General features: G+C 49.2%; 1 protein-coding gene across 1 annotated transcript; it reads right to left on the bottom strand.

Moving 5' to 3' along the window:
* Positions 1 to 221: 221 nt before the first annotated feature.
* GGT1 (gamma-glutamyltransferase 1) lies at positions 222 to 26,596 on the bottom strand. The gene is made up of 13 exons (XM_083417785.1): positions 26,465 to 26,596; positions 19,470 to 19,674; positions 19,239 to 19,366; positions 17,079 to 17,168; positions 14,698 to 14,890; positions 11,897 to 12,054; positions 11,368 to 11,517; positions 9,378 to 9,514; positions 7,760 to 7,944; positions 3,820 to 3,947; positions 3,436 to 3,548; positions 2,721 to 2,834; positions 222 to 1,291 (listed from the first exon to the last, which is right to left on the bottom strand). Exons 2-13 carry the CDS (start codon positions 19,661 to 19,663, stop codon positions 1,148 to 1,150), a joined length of 1,734 nt encoding a protein of 577 aa, XP_083273911.1. The 5' UTR covers positions 19,664 to 19,674; positions 26,465 to 26,596; the 3' UTR covers positions 222 to 1,147.

Raw genomic sequence — 26,596 nt, 5'->3', positions numbered from 1 at the left:
TTAAAGTCAAAAAATGGTTTTCAGCTGAGTTGCCAACAGTGTTCCAGCTTTCTAGTTGACAGCCCCAGTCCCACTAAAAACAAAAACCTCCTTCACAATGCTCTTGGCTTTGATGGGCCTCTTTAAGTTTTCCCAAATGAAACAGCTGTTTCTGCGGTCTTATTTTTTTATAGAACAGTAGCAGGAGAACAGACGCTTGGGACTAAAAAAAGAAAAGAAAATTCCAAGTAAAATATTCATTTTTATTGTTAGAAGTTTGGCCAAAGACAACTTGTCATCCTCCTCCAGATGACTTTGCAAGGGGGCAGGATCTAAGCCTTTGGCATTGTCAACATCCCCAGATATTCCCACTGGGGGGAAATCCACATATAAAGGCATTTTGGTCTGAAAGCTGTAACCGTTCAACACTAAGAACAAAACAACATTTTACTAAATGTGGTGGACTAAGATTATACCTGAGAACCAGTTAAAAATTTTTTAATTACCCTAATTTTTTTTTAAAACCCTGCTGTCTGGCAGAGTGTTTACTTCCTGGACCAGCAGCTGAAGATTCTCTCCACTTCTGCCTTTCAGTTTCTGAACGCATCAAAATCCACCACAGTCCAACGACCGCTCAGTCAACTCGGGCAGACCAGTTTAAATGTTGTTTCTTGTAAGATGTGAGATGTTGCAGCTGAGGTGACTGTTCTCATCGCAATCCTTTCCCCCCTTTGCTCCTAGGTTAATCAGGAAGACCCTCAAATCCATCCTATTTATTTGGTGACAATATCTGACAGGCCAAAAAAGAGTTTCATTGTGGTGGTGAGAATGAGAAAGGAGATAACCCTCACTGCCTCTCATAGATCTTTCCTCAAGACCAGGGCAATTTTCAGAACATCATCCTCATGCAAGCAGGCCCTTTCGTGGTGGCTTTCTCCATTCGTCATAACCAATATATGAATTTCCTCTCATGCCATGATGACTGGGGCAGTATAGATCAATGGTTGGAGGTTACTTCCTGGTTTCTGAAACATCTCAGAGGCATGGGATTTGCTGCTGATGTGTGATCCACCACAGCACAGTACAGGTGGACTTGTTTCAGTGGGTCGCCAGAAGAAACTGATCAATCTGCAATTATGTCCATGATCCATCCAAACTTGGAGCCAGTTTAGTATCCTGCAGGGACTCCCCCCTTCCGAGAGTCTGAGGCAGCCGACCAGCCTTCTTCTGTCCGCAGGATGGCCTGGACCACAGCTCCCCTGCTGGTCCTCTGAATCTCGTGTCCTCTCTTCTTCAATCCATCTTCTATTTCCTGGACACAGAAAGCAGATAAACGCACTCACCAATAATCTGAGTTGACTCCGCTCCCCCTTCCCCGCCCAGCGGCCCTCTCTGTTACCAGCAGTGGCTGAGCCTTGCCTTCCTCAAGATGGCAGCCTCCAGATGTTCTGGACTACAACTCAGAATCACAAGGCCATGCTGGCCAGCAGGGGATGATGGGAGTTGTAGTCAGAAACAACTGAAGGGCACTAGGTTGCAGAATGCAAGGCTAGCAGGTGCCTCTGTGGTCAGACAGCCCTCACTCTCATCCTAGGTGTGCAAGAGGATCTCCCTCAGCTCCAGTCAAGAGGGTCTCAAGTGGGGTGGGGGGCAGGGGTGAGGGGGTGGTCTGCTTAGGACCTTGGAGAGCGCAGCCAGGCAGTGCTGGGCTGGCACTTTTTGACTTCTGTGCAATGCACATACATCATTTATTTATTCAACAAGCTATAATGTAATTCAATATATTTTGTATAATAATAATGATAATAATTTATATATTTAATCAACAAAAACCTCTAAGTGGGTCACATATAAAGCTCTTTACACCTGAGGTGTATGTTTTTAGGCCCTTCCTTGTTTTTTATGGTTGCAAGTTGTTTTAAATTGTTTTAAATATTGTTTTAAATATTGTTTTAATAGTGTTGTTTGCTTTAGGACCTTATAGTGAAGAGCGGATAATAATAATAATACACAATAACATATTAAGTAAAATATCAATAAAACCAGACTATATATATACTGCTGATTTTATTTTGATACCTTTTCTGTCAATACGTTTCTGACACAAAATGTATCAAAACCAGCAATATAGATATAGCTGCATAGTAAAATTGTATATTTGTGCATGTGAAATAGCCTCCTCCCCTGCAGCCATCTTCCTGGGCATCTGGTAAAGGTAGAGTGCCTTGGCCTATGGAGGTTCCATGGCCTCTCAAAAAGGCCTAAAATCATCTAAGATGGTGGCCACCTCCGGATCTATACTGCTCATTCACTGTGCATGGTGTGAGCAAATGCACGCCGGCAAATGGGCAGGCCAGAATTGGGGCGTCGAATGGCAACCTTTACCTCCTACCTTAAATCTGCAACTACACTGCTATAGTCTGTGAATTTTCTAAAAGTGAGCAATATCTAGTCAGCCCTGAAAGCAGAAGCAGGCAAGGGCCATCGTAGCAGCTTCATGGTGGAGCAGCTGCTCTGAATGCAGAAGGTTCCAATTTCAATCTGCCGTCGCAGCATCTCCAGGTAAGGGCTGAGACTATCTCCTGTCTGAAACCGGTGCTGCCTATCAGTGTGGACAGTGCTGAGCTGGATGAACCCCAATGGCTGGACTCAACGGCCCAAGGCAGCTCCCTGAGCAGACCTGATGTTCTCAGTTCTTCATTCCCAACCCACCACCCTTCCCCTCTTTGAGGCAGACCGACCTGCTCCACCTCATTCTCCAGGACGGTGAGGGAAGGGAAGAGCTGGTTATGGATGCGAGGCTCCTCCACCGCCTCCTTAATGTTGTAGCCGAACCAGAGGGAGCGGAGAATGGTCTGGATGAGGAGAAAAAACAAGGCACCCCAGGTAGAGCACAACAGTTCCTAGAATATGGACTCAAAGCAGCTCTCTGCCCTGTATGGGAGACCCTCCCTTCATCCACCTCCACAACACGCCCAGCAAAGGCACTTCAAGATGGCCCCAACCAGGCCGACCAGGCTATTTCCTTTCCCACCCTCCATTTTGTTTTACTCCAAAGAACCCAAAATGGCGCACCACCTTCTCCCTTGAGGGGGACTGGCCCCCAAGCCACTCAGAGAACTTCATGGCCAGCTGGGGACTGGAACTGGGACCTCAACCAACTCCTAGCCTGACATCCTAATCACACTGGCTCTACCCCAAGGCAATTGAGCCTTCCCAGAGCCCTCCCAAAGAGCTAGGTGATTTTAATCGCTAATGCCTTGCACCATCATGAGAGACATGACCCCACTACCACCCAATGTCTCAATCCCCTTGGCTTCCAGACTAGGCCTCTTCTTCCTCTCACCCATAGCAGGGTTTCCTCTGCTGCAGGCCTTGTGGCTGCAATGGACCGCCCAGGGTCCTCCCCTTGCTCCTAAACCTGTTTGGCTTCTCCTCAGCCCACCAACAACCTACGATTGCTGTTGCTGTGGTGATCTTCGTTCCTCCAGAAGCACCGACCACCATCCGGACCTTGTTCTCCTTATCCATGAGGATAGACGGACACATGGAAGAAAAAGGACGCTTCCCTGTCAGGGAGGTGAGAAGTTAGATAGGCATTCCTAGGCCTCAGCCTTGCTAAAAAGCCTGCTTACCCACCAGACCTTAGCAGGAAATCCAGAGGTGGAGGAGACTCGGGGCTGGTGTGGGCCAGAGGGGGTTTGCAGTGTCCTTCGGCCAAGGAAGAGCGGAGGCAGAGAAGAAGCGGCCTGCCCCTTGGGCAGGACTACGAGCCAAGCTCTTGCCTAGAGAGTTGGCCAGAATGAAAAGCCCCCAAGAGAGACACCCCAGAGGCCTTACCTGGGGCAATGAAGTTTGCCACAGACGGGTGGACCCCAAAGCCGTTGACGATGTGTGGGGAGCTGAAGTCATCCATCTCGTCATTGAACAGGATGCCGCTCACCGGAGAAAGGACGTCTGAGCCAAAGCTGAGCCGGACAAGAAAGACAACATCAGGTCCACTGGTGGTGGAAGCAGGAAACGTGGGCTCCAGAAAGAGAGCTGTCTCAGACACAAGCTTGTGGCCAAAGAGAGCCTAAAGAGACACATGTGTTCTAAACCACTGAGCCTCTTGGACTTGCCAATCAGAAGTTCGGCGCGACGGGGTGAGCTGCTGTTGCTCTGCCCCAGCTTTTGCCAACCTAGCAGTTCAAAAGCATGCCAGTGCAAGTAGTTAAATAGGTACCACTGTGGTGGGTAGGTAAACGGCGTTTCCATGTGCTCTGGTTTCTGTCACACTGCTCTGTTGCACCAGAAGTGGTTTAGCCATGCTGGCCACATGATCTGGAAAGCTCTCTGTGGACAAATGCTGGCTCCTTTGGCCTAAAAGCGATATGAGTGCCGCAACCTCATAGTCGCCTGTGACTGGACTTAACTGCCCGGGGGTCCTTTTTACCTTACAGCATCACCACCTCACACACAGCAGTTTGGGACATCTGTGCACAAAATGTGTGCTTCTGTAGAGGGCTGCCGTCAGAGGTCTTCTAAAGGTTGTATAGTTACTTAGCTCCTTAGCCTGGGGGGTCACATAACTCCATGACCAATGAAAATAGGGACGGCCTACCATACTCTCCAACATTTCTCCCATTAAAATAGGGATGGCCTGGGGGAAAGCTGGACATTCTGGCATTAAATAAGAAACTGGAACGGCTTCTGTAAATCTGCAACTGTCCCTGGAAAATAGAGACACTTTGAGAGTCTGTAAACACTCATCCTTTCCAGCATCTCTAAGATAAACTATTCCTTCTTCGTCTTCTTCTTTACATCATTGGATGCTTCCTGTTTTGTGTGCTACAAACATTCCTCCTGCGTGGAAAAGGATTGGATGCTTAGAAAAGGAGGCTCCTGTGTGCACCTGCATACACTCAAGAGCCCGTGATAAGATTTACAAAATGAACAGATGAAGCGTCTCTGTCCTTGGAAGCAGGTTTGCAGAGAGGGGAGAGAAACCTGGCTTTGATCCAAGTACCTAGAGGGTCTGATTCTTCAGGAAAGTACAAATGGTTTGTGTTTGTTTGGCTGGGTTAGGTTGGGTTTGGTTTGCTCCACCACCAATATAACCCAGTGCTGACACCATGTGGAAAATGTTCCCTCTGCAGCTACTCTTGGTGAAAGATGTAACGGGCAAGATTTTCCTCCGAAACCATAGAATCGTAGAATTGTAACAGTTGGAAAGGGTGGGACCCAAAGGGTCTTCTGGTTCCAGTAAGGGGATCAGTTCTCCTCCTCAATGCTCCTGACCCAAAGAGAGCTCCTGCGTCTTTGACAATTCTGTGAAGATCAGAATTCCTGCAGGTGAAGTATTTTCTCCCAGACATGGAACTGCAGTCAGTGCTGGATTTACGTATAAACTAAACAAGCTATAGCTTAGGGCCCCACTCTCTTGAGAGCCCCCCAAAAAATTAAAGGGGAAAAATTGGGTGTACATTTCCAAAATATAAGATAAAAAACAAATAAAATAAAACCTACATACAGCAACAGTGTTTTGTGTTGTGTATGGACCAACAAAGGTCCGTATAGTTAAAACCATGGTTTTCCCAGTAGTGATGTATGGAAGTGAGAGCTGGACCATAAAGAAGGCTGATCGCCGAAGAATTGATGCTTTTGAATTATGGTGCTGGAGGAGACTCTTGAGAGTCCCATGGACTGCAAGAAGATCAAACCTATCCATTCTGAAGGAAATCAGCCCTGAGTGCTCACTGGAAGGACAGATCCTGAAGCTGAGGCTCCAATACTTTGGCCACCTCATGAGAAGAGAAGACTCCCTGGAAAAGACCCTGATGTTGGGAAAGATGGAGGGCACAAGAAGAAGGGGACGACAGAGGACGAGATGGTTGGACAGTGTTCTCGAAGCTACAAACATGAATCTGACCAAACTGCAAGAGGCAGTGGAAGACAGGAGTGCCTGGCGTGCTCTGGTCCAGGGGGTCACGAAGAGTCGGACACGACTAAACGACAACACAACAACATGGACCTGTTAGGTCCATAAATTACCATGTAGCATATATTCAACACAAAAAACAGCGACAATTTGTTGTTGACAAAGGACAGCTGGACATATAAAGGGCCCCATTACCTTCAGTAGCTTAGGGCCTCATCAAACCTAAATCCGGCCCTGGCTGCAGTGACAGCCAATTCTAGCCTAAAGGAGGCAGTGGCCAACTCTTTGCTGAGGGGAAAAAAAAACCTTCTCCAGGACAATACAGGGCCAGTCTCCATACTGTATCATTGTCTAAGGCACATCTCAGATTGAGGTTTTTCTGGATAATGTGGATCAACTAGATCAGGGGTTTCCAGGAGTCCACAACCTTCATTCAAGTTATCTGTGGATTTGTGGATGAAGGCAGGAGATGGCCCTGAATCCATTGCACTATTGCATTTATATTGATTTTTTTAACAGTGTTTTAATTGCTTCTCTTACTGTATTACGTGGAACACAACAAAATACACTGTACGAGAAATAAAAGAAGCAATTAAGGTGCCATTTTAAATTGTGCAGTATCTAGGACAACACATTGTTTTTAAACAGAGGTTGAAACAAAGGTTGGATGGCCTATCTGCTAGGGAATCTTTAGCTGTCATTCGTAGATGACTCTTCCAACTCTACAATTCTATGATTCTATTATTACAATAGCAGGCAGAAAAATCATCATGCGGTCCGCCTAGGCCCTCAGCAATGCTAAGTGGTTTTGGGGGATTGGGGGGAATTTGGGAACCACTGATTTAGATCTAGGTAAAGGGAAAGGGACCCCTGACCATTAGGTCCAGTCGTGGCAGACTGGGGTTGCGGCACTCATCTAGCTTTATTGGCCGAGGGAGCCGGCGTACAGCTTCCGGGTCATGTGGCCAGCATGACTAAGCTGCTTCTGGCAAACCAGAGCAGCACACGGAAACGCCGTTTACCTTCCCGCCGGAGTGGTACCTATTTATCTACTTGCACTTTGATGTGCTTTCGAACTGCTAGGTTGGCAGGAGCAGGGACCGAGCAACGGGAGCTCACCTCGAAGTGCTGACCTTCTGATCGGCAAGTCCTAGGCTCTGTGGTTTAACCCACAGCGCCACCCACGTCCCTTCATGATTTAGATCTGGTTCAGTCCATATCCAGTCATAAAAAAGCTTTGTTTCCTTTGGATCCTGTGGTGAGGGTCTGTCCGTACCCTGGGAAAGTAGTGTAATCCATCAATGGGTGGGGAAAGACTGTCATAGAATCACAGAATTGTAGAGTTGGAAGGGACCTAGAGAATCATCTAGTCCGACCCCCTTGCAATGTAGGAATATCCAGCTGTCCCATACGGGAATCGAACCTGCAACCTTGGCATCATCAGCACCGTGGTCTACCCAGCTGAGCTATCCAGGCTCCTCTGAATTACCGTATTTTTTGCTTTATAAGACTCACTTTTCCCCTCCTAAAAAGTAAGGGGAAATGTGTGTGCGTCTTATGGAGCGAATGCATGCTGCGCAGCTATCCCAGAAGCCAGAACAGCAAGAGGGATTGCTGCTTTCACTGCGCAGAGATCCCTCTTGCTGTTCTGGCTTCTGAGATTCAGAATATTTTTTTTCTTGTTTTCCTCCTCCAAAAACTAGGTGCGTCTTGTGGTCTGGTGCGTCTTATAGAGCGAAAAATACGGTAATCCTTCCCCCACAGCCCGTTTCAGCAGAAGCCAATTCTCCACTGCAAGTTCCCATCCCAGCCACCCTTGGCAGAGTCCCCTACATGGGAAGCAATGCTCAGAGCTCCTACTATTGGTTGATGGTGCTGGTAGCAGCCACAGCGCTCCCATCTGCGGACACCACAGAGAGATGGGATGTCCCAGAGTCGTCCGGAGTGTAATATTCTGGCTCGTAGTAGTTGACTTCATGGGTCTCATCAGTGATTTTGGCCCACAGCTTCTTCGAAAAGTGCTCCGAGGTTATGTTTTCGATGATCTGGATGGAAGGAGAGAAAGCAAAGGCAGTGGCGGTTATCGCCAAATCCGGGACCTGACTTGGCATTGTGGGATATTTAAAATGCAGCCAAACCAACCATTCATGTTTTGCTAGATGGGCACATGATAGGAGCTGAAGGTTGCAGAGTTTTCCTGTAAGTTCGCTGGAGAGATCTCTGTGAGAGACTGTGCCCCCCTGACATGGGGAGGGCATATCTTTATTTTCTCCTACCTGCCTGGGCACAACCGCTCTTTCCATCTTTCCCCAGCATGCCAGCAATGTGAGAATGCCCACTCAGTCAGAGCTCCAAACTCAGACCACGTTTCAAGCTAGACCAGGGATCAGCAAACTTTTTCAGCAGGAGGCCGGTCCACTGTCCCTCAGACCTTGTGGGGGGGCAGACTATATTTGGGGGGGAAATGAACAAATTCCTATGCCCCACAAATAACCCAGAGGTGCATTTTAAATAAAAGCACACATTCTACTCATGTAAAAACACCAGGAAGGCCCCACAAATAACCCAGAGATGCATTTTAAATGAAAGGACACATTCTACTCATGTAAAAACACACTGATTCCTGGACCGTCCGCGGGCTGGATTTAGAAGGCAATTGGGCCAGATTCGGCCCCCGAGCCTTAGTTTGTCTACCCATGAGCTAGATTTAAGTATGTCTTTGTAATCAAATAACCACTTTAAGCCCGCCTGAACAAAGCTGCTGTGCCAGGTACGTTTCAGCAAGTATTCTGAGTAAATGTTGTTTTTTTTACAAGACTTGTTTGTGTGGTTACTGTTTTAAGGGTGAGGAAAGAGGGAAATAACAGGAGAATCCAGTCTGCCTCAAAGCAACTAGCCTATCTAGGCTATACCTGAAGAAGTGTCTCCACCCCCATCGTTCAGCCCAGACATTGAGGTCCAGCACCGAGGGCCTTCTGGCGGTTCCGTCACTGCGAGAAGTGAGGTTACAGGGAACCAGGCAGAGGGCCTTCTCGGTAGTGGCGCCCTCCCTGTGGAACGCCCTCCCACCAGATGTCAAAGAGAACAACAACTACCAGACTTTTAGAAGACATCTGAAGGCAGCCCTGTTTAGGGAAGCTTTTAATGTTTGATGTATCACAGTATTTTAATATTCTTTTGGAAGCCGCCCAGAGTGGCTGGGGAAACCCAGCCAGATGGGCGGGGTATAAATAATAAATTATTATTATTATTATTATTATTATTATTATTATTATTAGCTTTCTGTTTTAAGCTGTAAAGGGATGGCACACTGCTGAACTCACAAACGTGAGGAAGGAAGGATAACAGCTCATAAATATATCCTCTCCTAGCTTCGATTCACATCCCAACAGGCAAAACAATTGAAAGCTGGCCCTCTGTCACTGAGTTAAATAAGCCCTTTTATTCCTCGGATATTACAGAACAGCGATGGACTTACCCCGGCAATGTTGACAAATGCAGGGTCCCCCAGTAAAGTCCTCTTGGCATAAGCAAAGCGGAAGGCCTCAATGATGCGGTGGTAAGTCAAGACCTTTTTCTCCAGAGTCTCCACGTCGCTGCGGGCGAAATTAAATTCTGCCAGAGAGAAGCAAAAGGTTGGGCATCAGACAGGGGAGCAGAGCCCCTGCCACTGCTGAAGCTGGCAAGGGCGCAATCTGAGCCAAACCGGAGAGAGCCTCTGAAACTCCTGAGGAGCAATTCATCTTCCAGCAGTGGGAAAAACCATACCTCCAGTGGAGAAGAGAGGGAAGGGGCCAGCCAAGCAGTGGCCTAGCGTGGGGGGTGCAGGGGGGGCCGGCCGCACCGGGCGCAACATCGGGGGGGGGGGCGCTCGCACTCGCAGCTCTCTGCCCCTACCTGGCTCACTCACTCTCTCTCACTGCAGTGCTGGCTGTGCAAATCCGCTCCGAGCCGCCGGGTCGCCGCCCACTGTGGAGGGGAGGGTGCCAGGCATGCGGTGCGGTGCGGAGAGAGAGCGAGGGACTATCTGGGGGAGGGACAGTGCAGCGGGGGGGGGGCAAATTACTTGCCTTGCCCCGGGTTAGGGGGCGCAAATTACTTGCCTTGCCCCGGGTGCTGACAACCCACGCTATGCCACTGCAGCCAAGTGAGGAAAAGGCTTGAGGATGCTGTTGAGAGCCCCAGCGCCTCGCCTCACCCAGCTGGCCAAGAGGGACGCACAGCACCTCCGTCACCCAGCTTGCGCAGAGGGGTGAAACGCAAGGAGGGGAGGAGGAGGCTTGGGGTGCCGAAGTTCTTATGTTGGGGGAGAAGCCGGAAGGGACCACTCCCTGATTCTGCAAGTGACTGAGACGGACATGAACTTTGTAGATCTGCACTGTAAATAGTTTGCACAATAAAACTGTTAGGTACTGAAGTTCTCACCCTGGGCCAGCAGGGGGATACTGTAGATAGTTATGCAAATAAGGGATCGAAAGTGACATTCAGTGATTGGATAGTTTTAGGAAATTGTTACAGTTACGTTGTACTGGAGCTCTATATAAGCAGGCTGGCTGAACCATTCAGTTCAGTTCTGTTCTGGCCTGTGGATAAACAAGAGCTGTTTGAAGAATCGCTGTGTCGTCTGATATGTTCAGTCACAACTTAACAAAAACCTGTAAAAGACAGGTTGGAGTCCTGCCTGGTGACTCACGAGCAACCACCATCAGCATCTGACACTAGCCTACTTCGCACGGTTGTTGAGGAGATTAATTTGAGATGGGGTGGGTGGGAGAACCATGTGGGAAGAACTTCCTGACAGTAGGAGCTGTTCGACAGTGGAATTTGCTGCCAAGGAGTGTGGTGGAGTCTCCTTCTTTGGAGGTCTTTAAGCAGAGGCTTGACAACCATATGTCAGGAGTGCTCTGATGGTGTTTCCTGCTTGGCAGGGGGTTGGACTCGATGGCCCTTGTGGTCTCTTCCAACTCTATGATTCTATGATTCTATATTTTTTTTTATAAATATTTTATTGGGTTTTACAATAAGTGTAAAGCAACAAAAAATAAAACACAACACAACGAAAAATACAATAACATGACATACAAACACAAAACAACCAAAAGTACGAAAAAGAAAAATAGAAAAAATAAAAACAATTTTTATCCTCATTATATTCTTTGCATTAACCTGTGTCTCCGACCTCCCCAGACCTTCCTTCTCTGTATTCCAGATCATATATTTTGTCAGCAAATTCCTTCCCTCTGTCTTAATTTAATTTTGTCATAATTTTAATATCTTAATATAATTACCTTTCCTTATATCTTAAAATATTTAATCTTTTTTAATCTTTAGGCTTTTTATGATTCTATGATTCTATGATTCTATGTATGCCACCTTCAGCTCCTTGGGGAGGAAAAGTGGGATATAAATACAACAAACAAGTAGCCATTTTTAAGCCTCTCGTGCCTAAAGAGAAGGAGAAATCTTACCCTTCATGATGTTGAGCGCCAGGGCCAGCACAGCACCACTAAAGGGGGCATTGGGTGCAAACATGGTGAGTTCCCCTATGTGGACCTTTAAAGGATTTTCATCTAGAATCGGCGTGTAGTCTCTCAAGTCGTCCAGCGTGATGTTCCCTCCTGGAAGAGAAGATGGGGACAGGGATCCCAATATTTGGGGGGCCCAGCCAGATAAGCCCCGCCCCACATAACTGACCACTGGACACGGGGCATGCACGCCATTTGAACAGCAATGCCCATCAACCTTTGGGTGGGGTGAAGGAATCTCAGACCCTAGGAGTTGGCTCCTGTGATTTGGACTGAACCAGAGCTCCCAGGACGCCTTGGCATGGATTTTAAAGGCTACACCCCTGCCATGGGTGGCAAAAACAATTGGGGTGTATAAAGGAGAGGTGGCTAGTCCATAGGACTGCCAAACTGCCAGTGAGCTTTTCATGGGGTTTGGAAATGGCAGTGGACCTTTCCTATATAAGCCCTCTGCCACCTCCAGATTTCTCACCTGCTGCTGTGATGTCGGCTATAATTTGCTGAGCTAAGCTCCCGGTATAAAAGGCATCCGGACCCTCCTCGGCTAAGATCTCGTAGGTGCGGGCCAAGTTGGGAAGGGTGAGAATCTCATTCTCCTGGAGAACTTTCCCGTCTTTGCAGAAGACCGCACTGGTGGGGGAGAGGGAGAGGGAAGACAAGGAGAATTGGCTACATGGCGGTCTTGCAGCATAGCTGTCAAGTGTCCCTTATTTGGCGGGACAGTCCCTTATCCCAGCACCATGTCCCGCTGCTGTCCCTTATTGATGATGTCCCTTAAATAAGCTACTTTCTATGTCCAGCTGTCCTTTGTCAACAACAAATTGTTGCTGTTTTCATGTGTTGAATACATGCTATATGGCAATGTATGGACCTAATAAGTATCTAAAGCCATTTGCATGCAACAAAATATGTATTTGTTGATCCCTTATTTTGGCTGCTGATCCCTTATTTTCGAGGCTGCTGGCCCCTTATTTTCAAATCTGTAAGTTGACAGGTTAAATAAGGTTAAATCTTACTGAGAAATGATATATAATGAATTGAAAAGGATGTTCAAAATAACTTTTATAAAAAAAACAAAAAACCCAGAATCTTTTCTTTTGGGAATTATAGGGACAGAACTACCTAAATTGTATAGAAATTTATTCATGTTTATACAGCGGCAAGAATGTTACTTGCCCAAAAGTGGAAAGAAGCAGAAGTCCCAGTAAAGGAAGAATGGATACAAAAACTTACAGAATATGCAGAAATGGCGAAACTTACCAGAAGAATAAGATATCAAGATAACAAACTTTTTAATAAAAGAATGGAAATGGTTTATTGAGTATTTAAAGATAAATTGTAAACAGATAAAAACATTAGCAGGATTATTTGTAATAACCTGCAGTTTTATAAGAGTATACAGTGGTACCTCAGGTTACATACACTTCAGGTTACATATGCTTCAGGTTGCAAACTCCGCTAACCCAGAAATAGTGCTTCAGGTTAAGAACTTTGCTTCAGGATAAGAACAGAAATTGTGCTCCAGTGGCGCGGCGGCAGCAGGAGGCCCCATTAGCTAAAGTGGTGCTTCAGGTTAAGAACAGTTTCAGGTTAAGAACGGACCTCCGGAACGAATTAAGTACTTAACTAGAGGTACCACTGTATATTTACAGTATATGAATAAATGAGCAAGTTAAATGAACTTGGATATGCAGAAGATATTATAAAATAAATGTGAGGAACCTCAGAAAGAGGGGGAAGGAAGACAAATTTTGAAATGTTAAATGGATTGTAAAATGAATGAAATGTATAAATTTGAAAAGTATAAATAAAAAACTTTTTTTAAAAAGGAGAGCTGGACACATGGGTGCTTGGGTGCTAGCTCACATAGCAGCCCTGTAACCTCCTAGATCAGCGTTTCTCAAACCTGGGTCTCCAGATGTCTTTGGACTACAATTCCCATCATCCCTGGCTAGCGGGACCATGGTCAGGGATGATGGGAATTGTAGTCTGAAACCAGCTAGAGACTCAGGTTTGGGGAACCCTGTCAATGGAAGCATGTTGAGGCAGAAGACAGCACCGTGGGTCACCTTCCAGGGTCTACAGTGGATGGGAAGGCTTGCAGGACATCCTCCGCCAGCCTGGCAGCCTTCACATGTTTTGAACTAACACTTCCATCCGCCCCAACCAGGGCAGCCATATTATGCTGGGACCGATGGGAGTTGTAGTCCAAAATATTTGGGGTGCATCAGGCTGGGGAAGGCTGGTGTGCCTTCTCCCTTTCTTCTGAACACCTGAAGAGAGCCCAACTGAACACCTGAAGAGAGCCCAACTCTGCACATGTTCAGGTGAACTCTGCACGTTGACTTGGGGTTAGGTGCGGCGAGCGATGGCACCACTTGATCTGCCTGAGTCAGCGAAATGTCTGGTCAGTCAGACTTCCATGGAAAGGCCTTTGAGCCTAAAACATGAGACATGCCTTGTTGAGAGGCTACATCTCTTCAAGGGTTGTTTTCCGTCGGGTTTATTAAACTGGAATGAACAACTGTGACGACCTAAATGAGAAACAGAGAGAGCTGGCAGCCTGTGGAGCAGCTTTGGCCCCTGAAGCCATTTCATCAGGCACTTGGCAGCCGTGCCAAATTCCAGCCAAAGTACGGCCAAAAGGTTTGCCAACAGTTTGGTGGCCCCCTTTGGCTCTGATCTCCCTGTGAGGGAGCCAACCCCATCACTGCTCCCTCAGTTGAGCTCCCACTGCGCTTTTGACCTCCCTGTGCCACACAGTCATAGCTGTCAACCGTCCCTTATTTGGCGGGAAAGCCCCTTATCCCAGCACTGTGTCCCGCTGCTGTCCCTTATTGATGGTGTCCCTTAAATTTCCCGGGTTTCAAAGGAAGCAGCTCCTCTCCTTCCCTCCCTGCCGGCCAGGGGGGAGGGAGGCTCCAGCTGTGTTGCTTGGCTGCATTGCTCACCCAATAAGGAGTCCAAGAACGACTGGGGGTGGAGCTTGCATGCCTTGTGCTGATCAAATCGGCCGCGTTGCCTCAGTGCTTCCCAGCGGAGAGGTGACAGTGGTTTTCCTTGCTGCATCCCCTTTGCTGGGTTGCTGCGCTCTGGGAACTACTGCTTGAGGCTTTGTTTGGCTGCTGGCTGGGCTTTCTGCCTTTGGCTCGGAGGGGCTCAGAAGTTGAACATACCTGTGCTCCGAAAATCCCTTATTTTGGCTGCTGATCCCTTATTTTCAAATCTGTAAGTTGACAGCTATGCACAGAGTGCCTTACCCCTCAAACCTACCACATGGACGGGTTGCTCTCAACTGCTTCCTTTCTATACGCCAGGGCTCCTGCCAAGCCTTTCCCAACCGGGAAACCCTTCCGTGCCAGTTCAATGCTGGGCAGAAACAGCTCCTTCCACGCCAGCTTGCCGTGCCGTTTGTGAGCCATTTCGTAGCCACGGATCTCTCCCGGAATTGCAATGGACAGCCCTCCTGGAACGGGCAGAGAGAGCAAGCAGATCAATACACCACAATCAGAGAGCAAGCAGATCAAAATTCCAGTATCTGAGGGGCAGGGACCTTTGGGGAAGCTCTGCCTCAGGGCAGCCCACATTCAAAGGGCTGCACACAACTCCCTCTTTGCACCTCAGGGAGAAGGAGGTGAGGTGAACAGAGGGGCACCTGTGGGCCAAGATGGGCTCCCCTAAATCGCTGGCTCATAAGAGGAGAAGAAGAAGGCAGTCAGGGCCCTTGGGTCAGTGCTGGGGACCCTGGCAAACTTCTGAGTGACATTCAGGGGGCTGGTAAAGATTAGCCTTCATAAAAGGACATGGGGGTACTCCTGCAGACCTCTTTAAGGTGGCCAAAATAAATAATAATAATAATAATAATAATAATAATAATAATAATAATATACTATTTTGACCCCACCCATCTGGCTGTGTTTCCTCAGCCACTCTGGGCTGCTTCCAACAAGAGATTAAAAATACATTAAAACATCAGTCATTAGAAACTTCCCTAAACAGGGCTGCCTTCTAAACGTCAGATAGTTGTTTATTTCCTTGACATCAGGTGGGTGTTCCACAGGGTGGGCGCCACTACTGAGAAGGCCCTCTGCCTGGTTCACTGCAACTTCACTTCTCATAGCGAGGGAACCGCCAGAAGGCCCTCGGCGCTGGACCTCAGTGTCCGGGCTGAATGATGGGGGTGGAGATGGTCCTTCAGGTATACTGGGCTGAGGCCATTTAGGGCTTTAAAGGTCAGCACCAACATTCTGAATTGTGCTCAGAAACGTACTGGGAGCCAATGTAGGTCTTTCAGGACCGGTGTTATGTGGTCTCGGCAGCTGCTCCCAGTCACCAGTCTAGAAAGTGTTTGGGATGTCTTAATTAGGTTAGAGCCCAGGCAACGGAGTAAGGCCTGGTGGGATGCAAACCAGACAAGGGCACCCTATGAACCAATTTAAATCAAGGCTAGCAAAATGCTAAGTGTGTACAGTATTAGGTTTATCAGGCACCTGCTCCTGAACCGTGCCAACTGGTCATTATAGGATCAACTTTTAGAAACAGGCTCTTGAGTTTTGGTTTTCCTCTTCCCTCCCTGTCACCTTTTCCTTGCGTGTGGTGTCCCCCCCTCCCAGATTGCAAGGACTGTCGTGTTTTGATCGCATGCAAGCTACTCTGAGAGGCTTTCAGGATGAAGAGTAGGGCACAAATACTCTAAACAAACAAACAAACAGGCTGATTTCTTGCCCTTGGTGTCAAGGTGCTTTGCAAGGTAGTGATTTCAGGAGGTTGTGGACTCTGCTTCATTGGAGGTTTCTAAGCAGAGACGGAATGGCCATCTGTTGTGGATGCTTTAGTCGAGATTGCTGTACTGCAGGGGGTTGGACTAGATGACCTTTAGTATCCCTTCCAGCTCTACACATTTTATGATTCTATGATTCAATAGATTATTGGGAGACTTTTTAAAATAACTAAGATGGAGTTTCTTACTCATACTCTTCCTTGGAGAAGAAAACATGGCACAGCCCAGATAATTCAGACTGAAATTCCCAGGTGACAGAAAAACTTGTTTATGTATGTAACAACTGCGGCCTGTGTTTTGTTAGCCCAAAACACTGAGGTCCCAACTAAAGAAGGATGGCAACTTAAGTTGACAGAATATGCACAACTTGCAGACTTAACATATGGAGTAAGAAAACAAGAAGAACACATGTTTAAAGAAGATTGGAAAATGTTCACTGAATAGCTGGAAAATAATTGTATACACCTGAAAACGCTGGCAGCCTTAAGATAAATTCAACAGTGTAAATAAGTTTGGATAGATGCAATAGTGGAAATCAGATTGGTATACTTTTTGTAAAATACGCAGTGATTTAAGATACATAAAATGAATCTTGGAAAGAGAAGGGAAGTCATTGACATCTTAAGGCTGTAAAATGTTTATATGAAATTGTAAAAGAGAAAATTTAATAAAAATTATATACATATTTTTAAAAAGACATGGCACAGCCTGAGCAGGAAGGTCCATTTTTTCGGACTCAGGAATGGAAGTAGATGAGGAGCATTTAGGACAACTTCAGGGACACCTTTACCTACACCACAATACTCTAGAGGTGCCAACCTACTTGGATCCCAGCCTGCCAATAACACCAATGAAGGATTTCCCATCCCTTTACCTTTCTTGGACAGCTGTGTGTCATTGCCAAACATATCCCGGAATGCATTTCTTGGCGCCGTCTCCCTAGCATTGATGACTTCCACTTTCCCTGTCGAGAGGCAAAAAATCTGTCTCACCATCTTGTCCACAGATTGTCGGGGGAGTCAACACAGCGATGGATCTGGCCAAGTCAGAAACTGGCACGCTCTAGGATCACATCTCTGCAGTGCTGCTGGCTGGTTCGCACATTACGTTGAAACACAGGGAGGGGCAAGCTGTTTCTCCAAGCATGTACAAGAGTCGGTGTGGAAGTGCCCAGTTGCTGATTTCTACAGCTCAATCATTGTGTACACACTGACGATACACTTGTTGAACTTTACAGGTGAACAATTCAACAGCAGGAGTGGACAACTAAGCTCTTTGTGTTGAAAGCTGCCTGCCACTGGTATTATACTTTGGTAATGTTACCTTAGGAACACAGGTGGCGCTGTGGTCTAAACCACTGAGCCTAGGGCTTGCCGATCAGAAGGTCGGTGGTTTGAATCCCTGCGACAGGGTGAGCTCCCGTTGCTCGGTCCCTGCTCCTGCCAACCTAGCAGTTCGAAAGCACACCAGTGCAAGTAGATAAATAGGTACCGCTCTGGCGGGAAGGTAAACGGCGTTTCCGTGCGCCGCTCTGGTTCGCCAGAAACGGCTTAGTCATGCTGGCCACATGACCCGGAAGCTGTACGCCGGCTCCCTCGGCCAATAAAGCGAGATGAGCGCCGCAACCTCAGAGTCGGTCACGACTGGACCTAATGGTCAGGGGTCCCTTTACCTTTACCTAATGTTACCTTATATCTAGAGTAATCCACACTGAGCAAGCATTCCTCATTATTAGGACTGCTTCGTCCAGCTATATTTACTTCATAATCAGGGTGGGTGCAAGACACCCTAAATTCCGGATCAAGCTAGTGTTAGAATTTAATTAAGGTTTGTGTGTTAAAACTGGCTGCTAGACCCGTGTGTGTATTTGAGCTGTGTTCTAAGGGCTTCTAACCCTATGGAATCAACATGTGTCAATAACTAATTAAGCCATGCTTCCTGTGATGTGTCAAAAGCGAATTAGCCCTCTGCAGGTGGCGGGGCGCAGGTGGTGCTGTGGTCTAAACCACTGAGCCTAGGGCTTGCCGATCAGAAGGTCAGCAGTTCAAATCCCCGCGACGGGGTGAGTTCCCGTTGTTCAGTCCCAGCTCCTGCCAACCTAGCAGTTTGAAAGCACATCAAGTGCAAGTAGATAAATAGGTACCACTCTGGCGGGAAGGTAAACGATGTTTCCGTGCGCTGCTCTGGTTCGCCAGAAGCAGCTTAGTCATGGTGGCCACGTGACCCGGAAGCTGTCTGCAGACAAACGCCAGCTCCCTCAGTCTATAGAGCGTGATAAGCGTGCAACCCCAGATTCATCCGCGACTGGACCTAACAGTCAGGGATACCTTTACCTTTACCCTTCTGCAGGAGGCGATAGCCTGGAGATAAGGAGTGATTAGAACAACAAAAGATCAAGGGGAAATTTCATTTGCAAATGAGTGGGTTCTCTCCCCCCTTTCCTCAAATGAGAGTTAGCTTTTAAGTGTTTTAGGATTGCAGTTAGGAGTTATAAAATGGACATAATAAGCAGCAGGCTGGAGTGACAGTCGAAGAGCAGCATTTGAGAGCAATGGTTGGGGTCTACTTAAGTCCAAGGCTGCTGTGGTTATAGGAGAAACCAGAACCTCTTGGAGTGTGAATGCCACAAATCCCTCCATCATAAGCTCAGGTTGTATAGATATGTAAATAAACCATATATCATAAAGACACCACAGTCTCCCCTGTGCCTCATTCCCAGAAGGAAACTCAGACCTTAAGTAAGCACACCTATAACCCCTGGAATCTCAGAGATTTGGGGGGGTGCAACATATTTTCAAGAAAAACATACCGAAGCCTGGGGGGTCTCTGGTGGCCTCCCCCAGAGCTGGTGCCCCTCCAGGTTCCAGACTACAATCCCCATCAACCCCACCAGTTGCCTGGGGCTGATGGGAGTTGCAGTCCAAAACATCTGGGGGCACCCAGTTGGAAAAGGCAGCCTTAGCAGCTGCCCCAGGCAGACAGGCATGTCTTGCCACCCCCCGTGGCAGAAAGAGCTCCCTCTGCCCATCCTTACCGTCCGCTGTAGAAATGGTGAAGACGAGCCCCCCTCCGATGCCCATGCTGTGGGGGTTCATCAGGCCCACGCAGAGGAGAGCCGCAATGGCAGAATCCACGGCCGAGCCGCCCTTTTGAAGGATATCGCTGTGGAAGACAAAGCCTTGTCACAGCCCAGCAGGCAGGGGCGGCGTTCCTCCTCACTAGGCTTCCTGCCACCTGGGGGGGGGGGAGGGAGGGACCTGCCTACCTGCCAATGACAGAGCAGGGCCCTGCGTCTGTGGCCACGGCGGCACTCTTGTAGATGTGTCCATCTTCTAGGGGAGCCAAGGATGGCTTAGAGCGGAGCCCAAAGAAAAGGCCAACAAGAGCCGCGAGGAGGAGGATCAGCCCAGTCAGGGCCCCAATCTGCAGGCGTTTCGAGTTCAGCACCAGCAACTTCATTTTGACCGTTTCTGAGGAGAAAACGAGGGGAGCTCAGAATAGGGCAGGCAGAATTGTCAAGGGGATGGAGCGACTCCATCTTATTAACTATTAGGTTTGTATGCTGCCCCTATACCTGTAGATTTAGGGGCAGCTCACAACATAAAATCACAATATAAAAACACAAAATGCATAATACAGTAGAAAGAAACCAATAACCCTCCGTTCCACAAACACATTTAAAAGGGCATTGGGTGCCAATCAGTCCAAGGCCTGGTTGAGGAGGAAAGTTTCCCCCTGGCGCCTGACTAAAGGTGTATAATGAAGGTGACAGGCAAGTCGCCCTGGGGAGAGCATTTCAAAAACGGGGAGCCACTGCAGAAAAGGCCACGCTCTCATGTTGCCACCCTCCAGGCTCTCATGGAGGAGGCACAGGAAGAAGGGTCTCAGAAGATGAACACAGAGTCCAGGTTGGTTTATATTGGGAGAGGCAGTCCTTTAGGTATTGTGGTCCTGAACCGTATAAGGAAAAAAGATTAGAGAATAGATGAGTAAGAGGCAACATGGCGGAAGTTCATCATCAAGTTATGCCCAGCATGGAGAAAGTGGCTAGAGAATTTTTTCCCCTCCATCTCTCATCAGACTAGAACTTATTTTCCGACAGGGAGTCCAAACCATCTTCAGCCTCCCTCTCGCCTGCAATATTAACAGTGGACTACATTGCAGGGCTGTTGTAAACTGTTCTCTCTCTCTTTCTCTGCTTCAGCCCAACTCCCAACCCGCATTAGGTGTCTGACAACACTGCAGGGTTGCTGCAAACCAGTTGGAATCTGTTCTGCAGGATTCAGGGATGATCTTACGGTTGCTGGATACCACAAGCCAGTCTTTGCCAGCTGCAGTCTCTTCCAGACTGTGGAATGGAGCCAATTAATTGCATTAACTGGGGGAAGTGGCATAGCTCCACATCAGAAGGTCCCAACTTCAGTTCCCAGTGGCATCCCTAGGTAGATCCGGAAGAAACACCTGTCTGAAACCCTGGAAAGTCATCGCCAGTCAGTGTAAACAATGGACCAATGGTCTGACTTGGGATAAGGCAGCTTCCTCCACCCCCTGCCCCCGAACTGGTATTTCCAGAATTATTTTTGAAATATGCACGCAGTCCGAAGGAGCAGAGAGTCTCCGCTTCTGTGCCCAGACTTGCAGGTAACCTGAGCAGATCCTTTCACTCCCTGGCAAGTAAAGTTCTTCTGCTCCCGGGCAACTGGGCAGAGCACAAGGACCCTTGAAAGCAGACAAAGCCAACCTTTGGCACACGCCAGGAATTAAACCTGCCTTCCTTGACTGCGGTTTCCTGCCCATCTCTGCGCTTGATCTGTTGGCAATTAACCCAGCCGTCCCGGAACAAAGAGCCTTGTCAAGCAGACAATCCACATTTGTTTGCGCGTGTTCTTTGGTTTGTTTTAAATTGTTCTATTAGATTTTTTATGTTGTACAATCATATGTTTGTAACCCTCCACTGCACACAACCCAGGACCTTGTGGCGAAAGGTTAGGGTCAGAAACCTCTTAAATAATATATATCATTTTCCTTGGCCGTGGAGCAGCAACTGTGGAGAGATAAACAGAAAACCCTGCAGGGAGAGGGGCAGAGAGGCTCTTTGCCATTTGACCACGTGCAAAGGGCATCTTTAGAGGGGAGATGGAATACCTGGAAAGGGTTGCTTACATGCAGTGGCGTAGCGTGGGTTGTCAGCACCCGGGGCAAGGCAAGCAATTTGCGCCCCCTAACCCGTGGATTTGCGCCCCCTAACCCGTGGATTTGCGCCCCCTAACCTGTGGATTTGCACCCCCTAACCCGTGGATTTGTGCCCCCAAACCCTAACCCCCAGATGTTGCGCCCGGTGCGGCCGGCCCCCCCCCTGCACCCCCCACGCTACGCCACTGCTTACATGCATTTGTGGCCAAGGAGTGATGGCAGGTGATCTTGCTCCCCATCAGGCGGCTTTGGAAAGAGCTTCTTCATGCAGCTCTCCCCCCAAAAAACAGTAACAAAGAAAATCTGTTACTTATTGGTGAGTGTAAATATATCACATATGAGGTTTTTAATTAGGCTTGCTCTAGCAGACAAGCGGATCGGACAAAAACATAGCACACAGAAAAGACAGAGCCAGTGTGGTGTGCTGGTTAGAGTGCTGGACTAGGACCTGGGAGACCAGGGTTCAAATCCCCACTCGGCCGTGAAGAAGCTCACTGGGTGACCTTGGGGCCAGCCACCACCTCTCAGCCTAACCTACCTCCAGTGGCGTAGCGTGGGTTGTCAGCACCCAGGGCAAGGCAAGTAATTTGCGCTCCCCCCCCGCTGCACTGTCCCTCCCCCAGATAGTCCCTCGCTCTCTCTCCGCACCGCACGCCTGGCACCCTCCCCTCCACAGTGGGCGGCGACCCGGCGGCTCGGATCGGATTCGCACAGCCAGCACTGCAGTGAGAGAGAGTGAGTGAGCCAGGTAGGGGCAGAGAGCTGCAAGTGTGAGCGTGCCCCCCCCCCAGATGTTGCGCCCGGTGCGGCTGGCCCCCCCCTGCACCCCCCACGCTACGCCACTGCCTGCCTCACAGGGTTGTGGTGGAGCTTAAATAAGATGCTGGGTAGGAAGTGCAGGGTGGAAGGAGAAGCATGTATGGAGCTTCTTGGAGGGAGAGGTGGGAGATAAATGCAATAAACAAAGTACAGTGGTACCTCGGGTTACATACGCTTCAGGTTACATACGCTTCAGGTTACAGACTCCGCTAACCCAGAAATAGTGCTGCAGGTTAAGAACTTTGCTTCAGGATGAGAACAGAAATTGTGCAGTGGCGACACGGCAGCAGCAGGAGGCCCCATTAGCTAAAGTGGTGCTTCAGGTTAAGAACGGACCTCCAGAACGAATTAAGTACTTAACCCGAGGTACCACTGTAATAATAAATAAAACAGGGTCCACGGTAGGGTTACCGGACGTCCCTGGTTCCTGGAGACAGCCCCCGGATTTGCAAATCTGTCCCTGGACAAATTCCGTCCCTGGAATGTCCCCAGATTTGCAAATCTGTCCCTGGGAAACGTGGCAGCGGCAGCCTCAGCAGCCTGGAGCCAGTCTGGTAGCGCAGTTGGCTCTGGCTGGCTTCAGGAGCTGCCCGCTGCTGGGTGCCCGCCAATTTTTCCTTGCCGGAAGTCCCCATGTGATGTGTTGCGCACAAGACACATCATATGGGGACTTTCAAGAGGAAAAATGGCGGGCTCCACGGCAGCGACCAGCCACCAGCTCCTGAAGCCAGACAGAGCCAACTGCGCTACCAGGTTGGCTCCAGGTGGCTGACTGCCACTGCCAAGGATGTCTGGTGGTACAGATCTCCTGCCCCCTTCCCCCTTTGTTTTGACTGATCAGGGGAGGCTCGGGAGTCATGGGCAGCCGGCCATTGCCCAGTTTTTTAAAACTCTGCACATTTATATTTCACAGGGTGCGAAAGAAGGGCTTTGCACCTTTATACAATATGCATGTGTGCTTGGGCCCAGGATCTTTTGCCTCACCATCCCCACTACTGACTCCCTGTTGCTATTCAGTTAAAAAAACAAACAAAAAGTGTCCCCAACATATGGTGTTGGGGGGGCGACCAGGGCTAAAATGCACCTCACAGCTTGGTGGTGCTCATCGCTTGTGGTGGTGGTGATGAACATTTGATGGACTTCATTCTAGCACCAGAGTCCCCATCACTTTGCATGCTCCAAGATGGACTCATGGTTCTCTGGGATGTGGGGTCCCTTGCCTGAGGCTTCCAGGCTGCTGCTAGTGAGAAATGGCTGGCTCTCATTCTTGCCTGAGGGGGTGCTATGCTGTGTTCCCCCTTGACTGCTCTGGTGAGAGGTGCCCAAACTCTCATGCTGGAGTTCCGTTATGCCATTGCTGGGGTGAGATTGGCCTGCGCCTGAGACGCACCCGACTCTAAGCCAGCACCTGCCTGCCCAGCTTATGCCCTATTCTGTCTGCCTAAAACCGGTCTAGATCTCCAGTGGGACTGAGCAGATGTCTCTTACTCTTGTGCAGCCTTGGCTTGTTCTGTTGGGGCTTGCACAGGGTTAGGTCTTAGCTACACCATGCAATTCTCCTTTCTAATGTAATGCCACAGCCAGGGGTTGCGTCAGGAACCGTGCCTGCCTGTGAATGAAGCCCAGTGCTTCAAGCTTCTTTGCCTCCTTCACCAATATGTTGTTGGACTCCAGCTCCCATCAGCCCCAGCCAGGGCAGCCAATGGTCAGGAAATATGGGCGCTGTAGTCCACTTATTGCTGGATGGCTGCAGGGGATCCACCTTTGGCCTGCAATATGCCTGGGGCTCCAGAGGATTGCAAAGGTCTTGGGGCACCTTGTTTGTCATGGCGCCACACTCTGCATAATGGATAGTTTGATCTCTTCTAGAGCTTCCTCCTGACACTGGCCAGGCCATCTGAGTCCAGTGGCGGCGGCAGCAGTGGCAATCCAAGGCTTCTTCTGGGCAGGGTTTGACCCACCCATGCCAAGGGAAGCTCTTTCCTGGTGACTAAACCACAGAGCCTAGGACTTGCCAATCAGAAGGTCGGCGGTTCGAATCCCCGTGATGGGGTGAGCTCCCGTTGCTCGGTCCCTCCTCCTGCCAACCTAGCAGTTTGAAAGCATACCAGTGCAAGTAGATAAATAGGTACCACTCTGGCGGGAAGGTAAACAGCATTTCTGTGCACTGCTGTGATTCGCCAGAAGCGGCTTAGTCATGCTGTCCACATGACCCGGAAGCTGTACGTTGGCTCCCTTGGCCAGTAAAGTGAGATGAGCGCCACAACCCCAGAGTCGGCCACGACTGGACCTAATGGTCAGTGGTCCCTTTACCTTTTTACCTCAAGGCAGGCCTTGCAAAAAGCTTGCTCCTTTCACACGAAGACAAATGCAAGAGTTGGGGCCCCAGTCTGGCTCCACACAGGTTGGGCAGCCTCTGTGTGTTTGTCAGAGGGGCATCTCCCTTTCTGCAAACTGTGGAGGTGAAATCACATCATCTGATGCGGCTCGCAAGCATCTGAGAATCAGGAGGAGCCACAGGTGGGTTTCAGTTCCGAATGCCATTGTCTGTCTGTCTTAGGGAACAAATGCTTCTTGGCATGACATGGTTATTGGCATGATCCAGTGACTCAGCTTGGCATCAGAGCCTGTGATCACAGCAGCTAATCCTGGCTTAACCAGCACCCTCCAAACTTGCCGCATGCACAGCGGACAAGGAAAAGGGGAAGATTGAAACCGTTTCCTGCCAGTAAACCTGGCTTCCCAGTGAAGAGGCTGTCAGAGGACAGAAGTCCTGGGAAGGGACAGAGCACCCCACCTGCCTTCACCTGACGTGTGGGCACAAGTGCAGGCCTTGATTCTGTGGGCAGCAGATGCCTCTAGGGCACTAACCCTCATCTCTGCTCTCAGACGCAGCACCCTTTCTTTCAGTGGGACCCCAGTGAAGGGCGAGAGACGTTCCCAGGAGGCTGAGCCTACCAGGACCCCTTGTGAGCCAGTGTGGTGTAGTGGTTAGGAGTGGTGGACTCGTAATCTGGTGAACCGGGTTCGATTCCCCGCTCCTCCACATGCAGCTGCTGGGTGACCTTGGGCTAGTCACACTTCTCTGAAGTCTCTCAGCCCCACTCACCTCACAGAGTGTTTGTTGTGGGGGAGGAAGGGAAAGGAGAATGTTAGCCGCTTTGAGACTCCGTCGGGTAGTGATAAAGTGGGATATCAAATCCAAACTCTTCTTCTTGTTGTTGTCTCCCAACAAAAGCAGTGGGAATGAAGGCGCCCTGCAAGTAGGGTAACACTTTGTCCCCCTCCCCAAGTCATATACCCTACATGGGCTGCATGGCTTTGAGGAGGACGCGGAAAAGGGAATCTTCTTCTGAAGGGGCTCGCAGGACCCCTGGAATACTCATGGGCTTTGGTTTCAAAGCATGCATGGCCACTCCTGAGCCTGACTGACAGGAAGGCATTTCTGAGATTTACATTAAAGGCGTTAATCATTCAGGGAAGGCAGGCAAGGCAGCAATTATGACTCAGGGATCCTCGGAGCAGCTCAGACATCACCTTCACCCCATTGGAGCCAACATCGGCATGTTTGGGTGTCTGGCTGGCTGTGGAGAAGATGAGGACTGCCTGCCCAGGTAGGACCACCTGAGGGGGACCATATGAGGTGGTCCCCCTCAATTTGCTCCACCCTCCCCCTCGTCCTTTCTGAACACAGGGAGGAACTGGCGTGCTTGTGGTGCCCAGAGCCCTAGAAAGGGCAAAGGCTCCTCCTGATCTCAGAAGCAGCCTTTGTTTTCAACTGCCCAAGGTCCAAACAGTCACTTTCAGCACTCTCAAGGGTCTGGCCAGGCAGACTGGGGACCTTCCCCAGCTCCTTGGAGAGGCAGCACCTCCTCACTCCACCCTTGTGATAGGTGCCATCGGATGACTGCTTGAGAAAGACAAGCTCAAAGTCCTCAGGACACGCAAGAACACCCTTGGTGTGGAGCCCTGGAGCCCAGCCAAGAGGAACTTCGCATACGAAACGAGAAATGTTTATGCAGATCCCTAGAAGAAATCATGGTGTGCGCGGATAAATAATGACCTGGCTTTGAAGGAGCCAGAGAAGGCAGCGTCCCTGAGCCTGCTTATCAGGATATTTCAGCGTCATTAAATAAAGCAAGTTTTTATGTACCTGAAAGGGAGACAGGTCTCTCTCTGCTCAAGGGAGAGACAGAGGCCGCCTAAGCCACTCTTTCCCCTGGCCAACGAGGCAGTCGTCTCACATACCTTTAGGGAAACTGAGGCACTAGCTGGGGCTGGCTTTGGAATCCACAGAGGGATGTTTGCCTGCTCTTCGGATCTTCTCCTGCAGGGATTTCGGTCCGTTAGGTGAGGCTGAGCAACAGCAGGTGGACTTTA

This window comes from Podarcis tiliguerta (assembly GCF_965153285.1).
Source record: "Podarcis tiliguerta genome assembly, chromosome: 16".
Lineage (NCBI taxonomy): Eukaryota > Metazoa > Chordata > Lepidosauria > Squamata > Lacertidae > Podarcis > Podarcis tiliguerta.
The sequence above is the reverse complement of the archived record's forward strand: the minus strand, read 5'-3'. Positions and strand labels throughout refer to the sequence as shown.

What these genes read in the sequence shown, in the direction of transcription:
- GGT1 (XM_083417785.1), bottom strand. Translation starts at nt 19,663, where the DNA reads ATGAAGTTGCTGGTGCTGAACTCGAAACGCCTGCAGATTGGGGCCCTG. An exon ending in AGCCGACATCACAGCAGCAG is followed by an intron (nt 11,518 to 11,896) that starts GTGAGAAATCTG and finishes CTTCTCTTCCAG; the next exon opens with GAGGGAACATCACGCTGGAC. An exon ending in GGCGCTCAACATCATGAAGG is followed by an intron (nt 9,515 to 11,367) that starts GTAAGATTTCTC and finishes TCTCTCTGGCAG; the next exon opens with AATTTAATTTCGCCCGCAGC.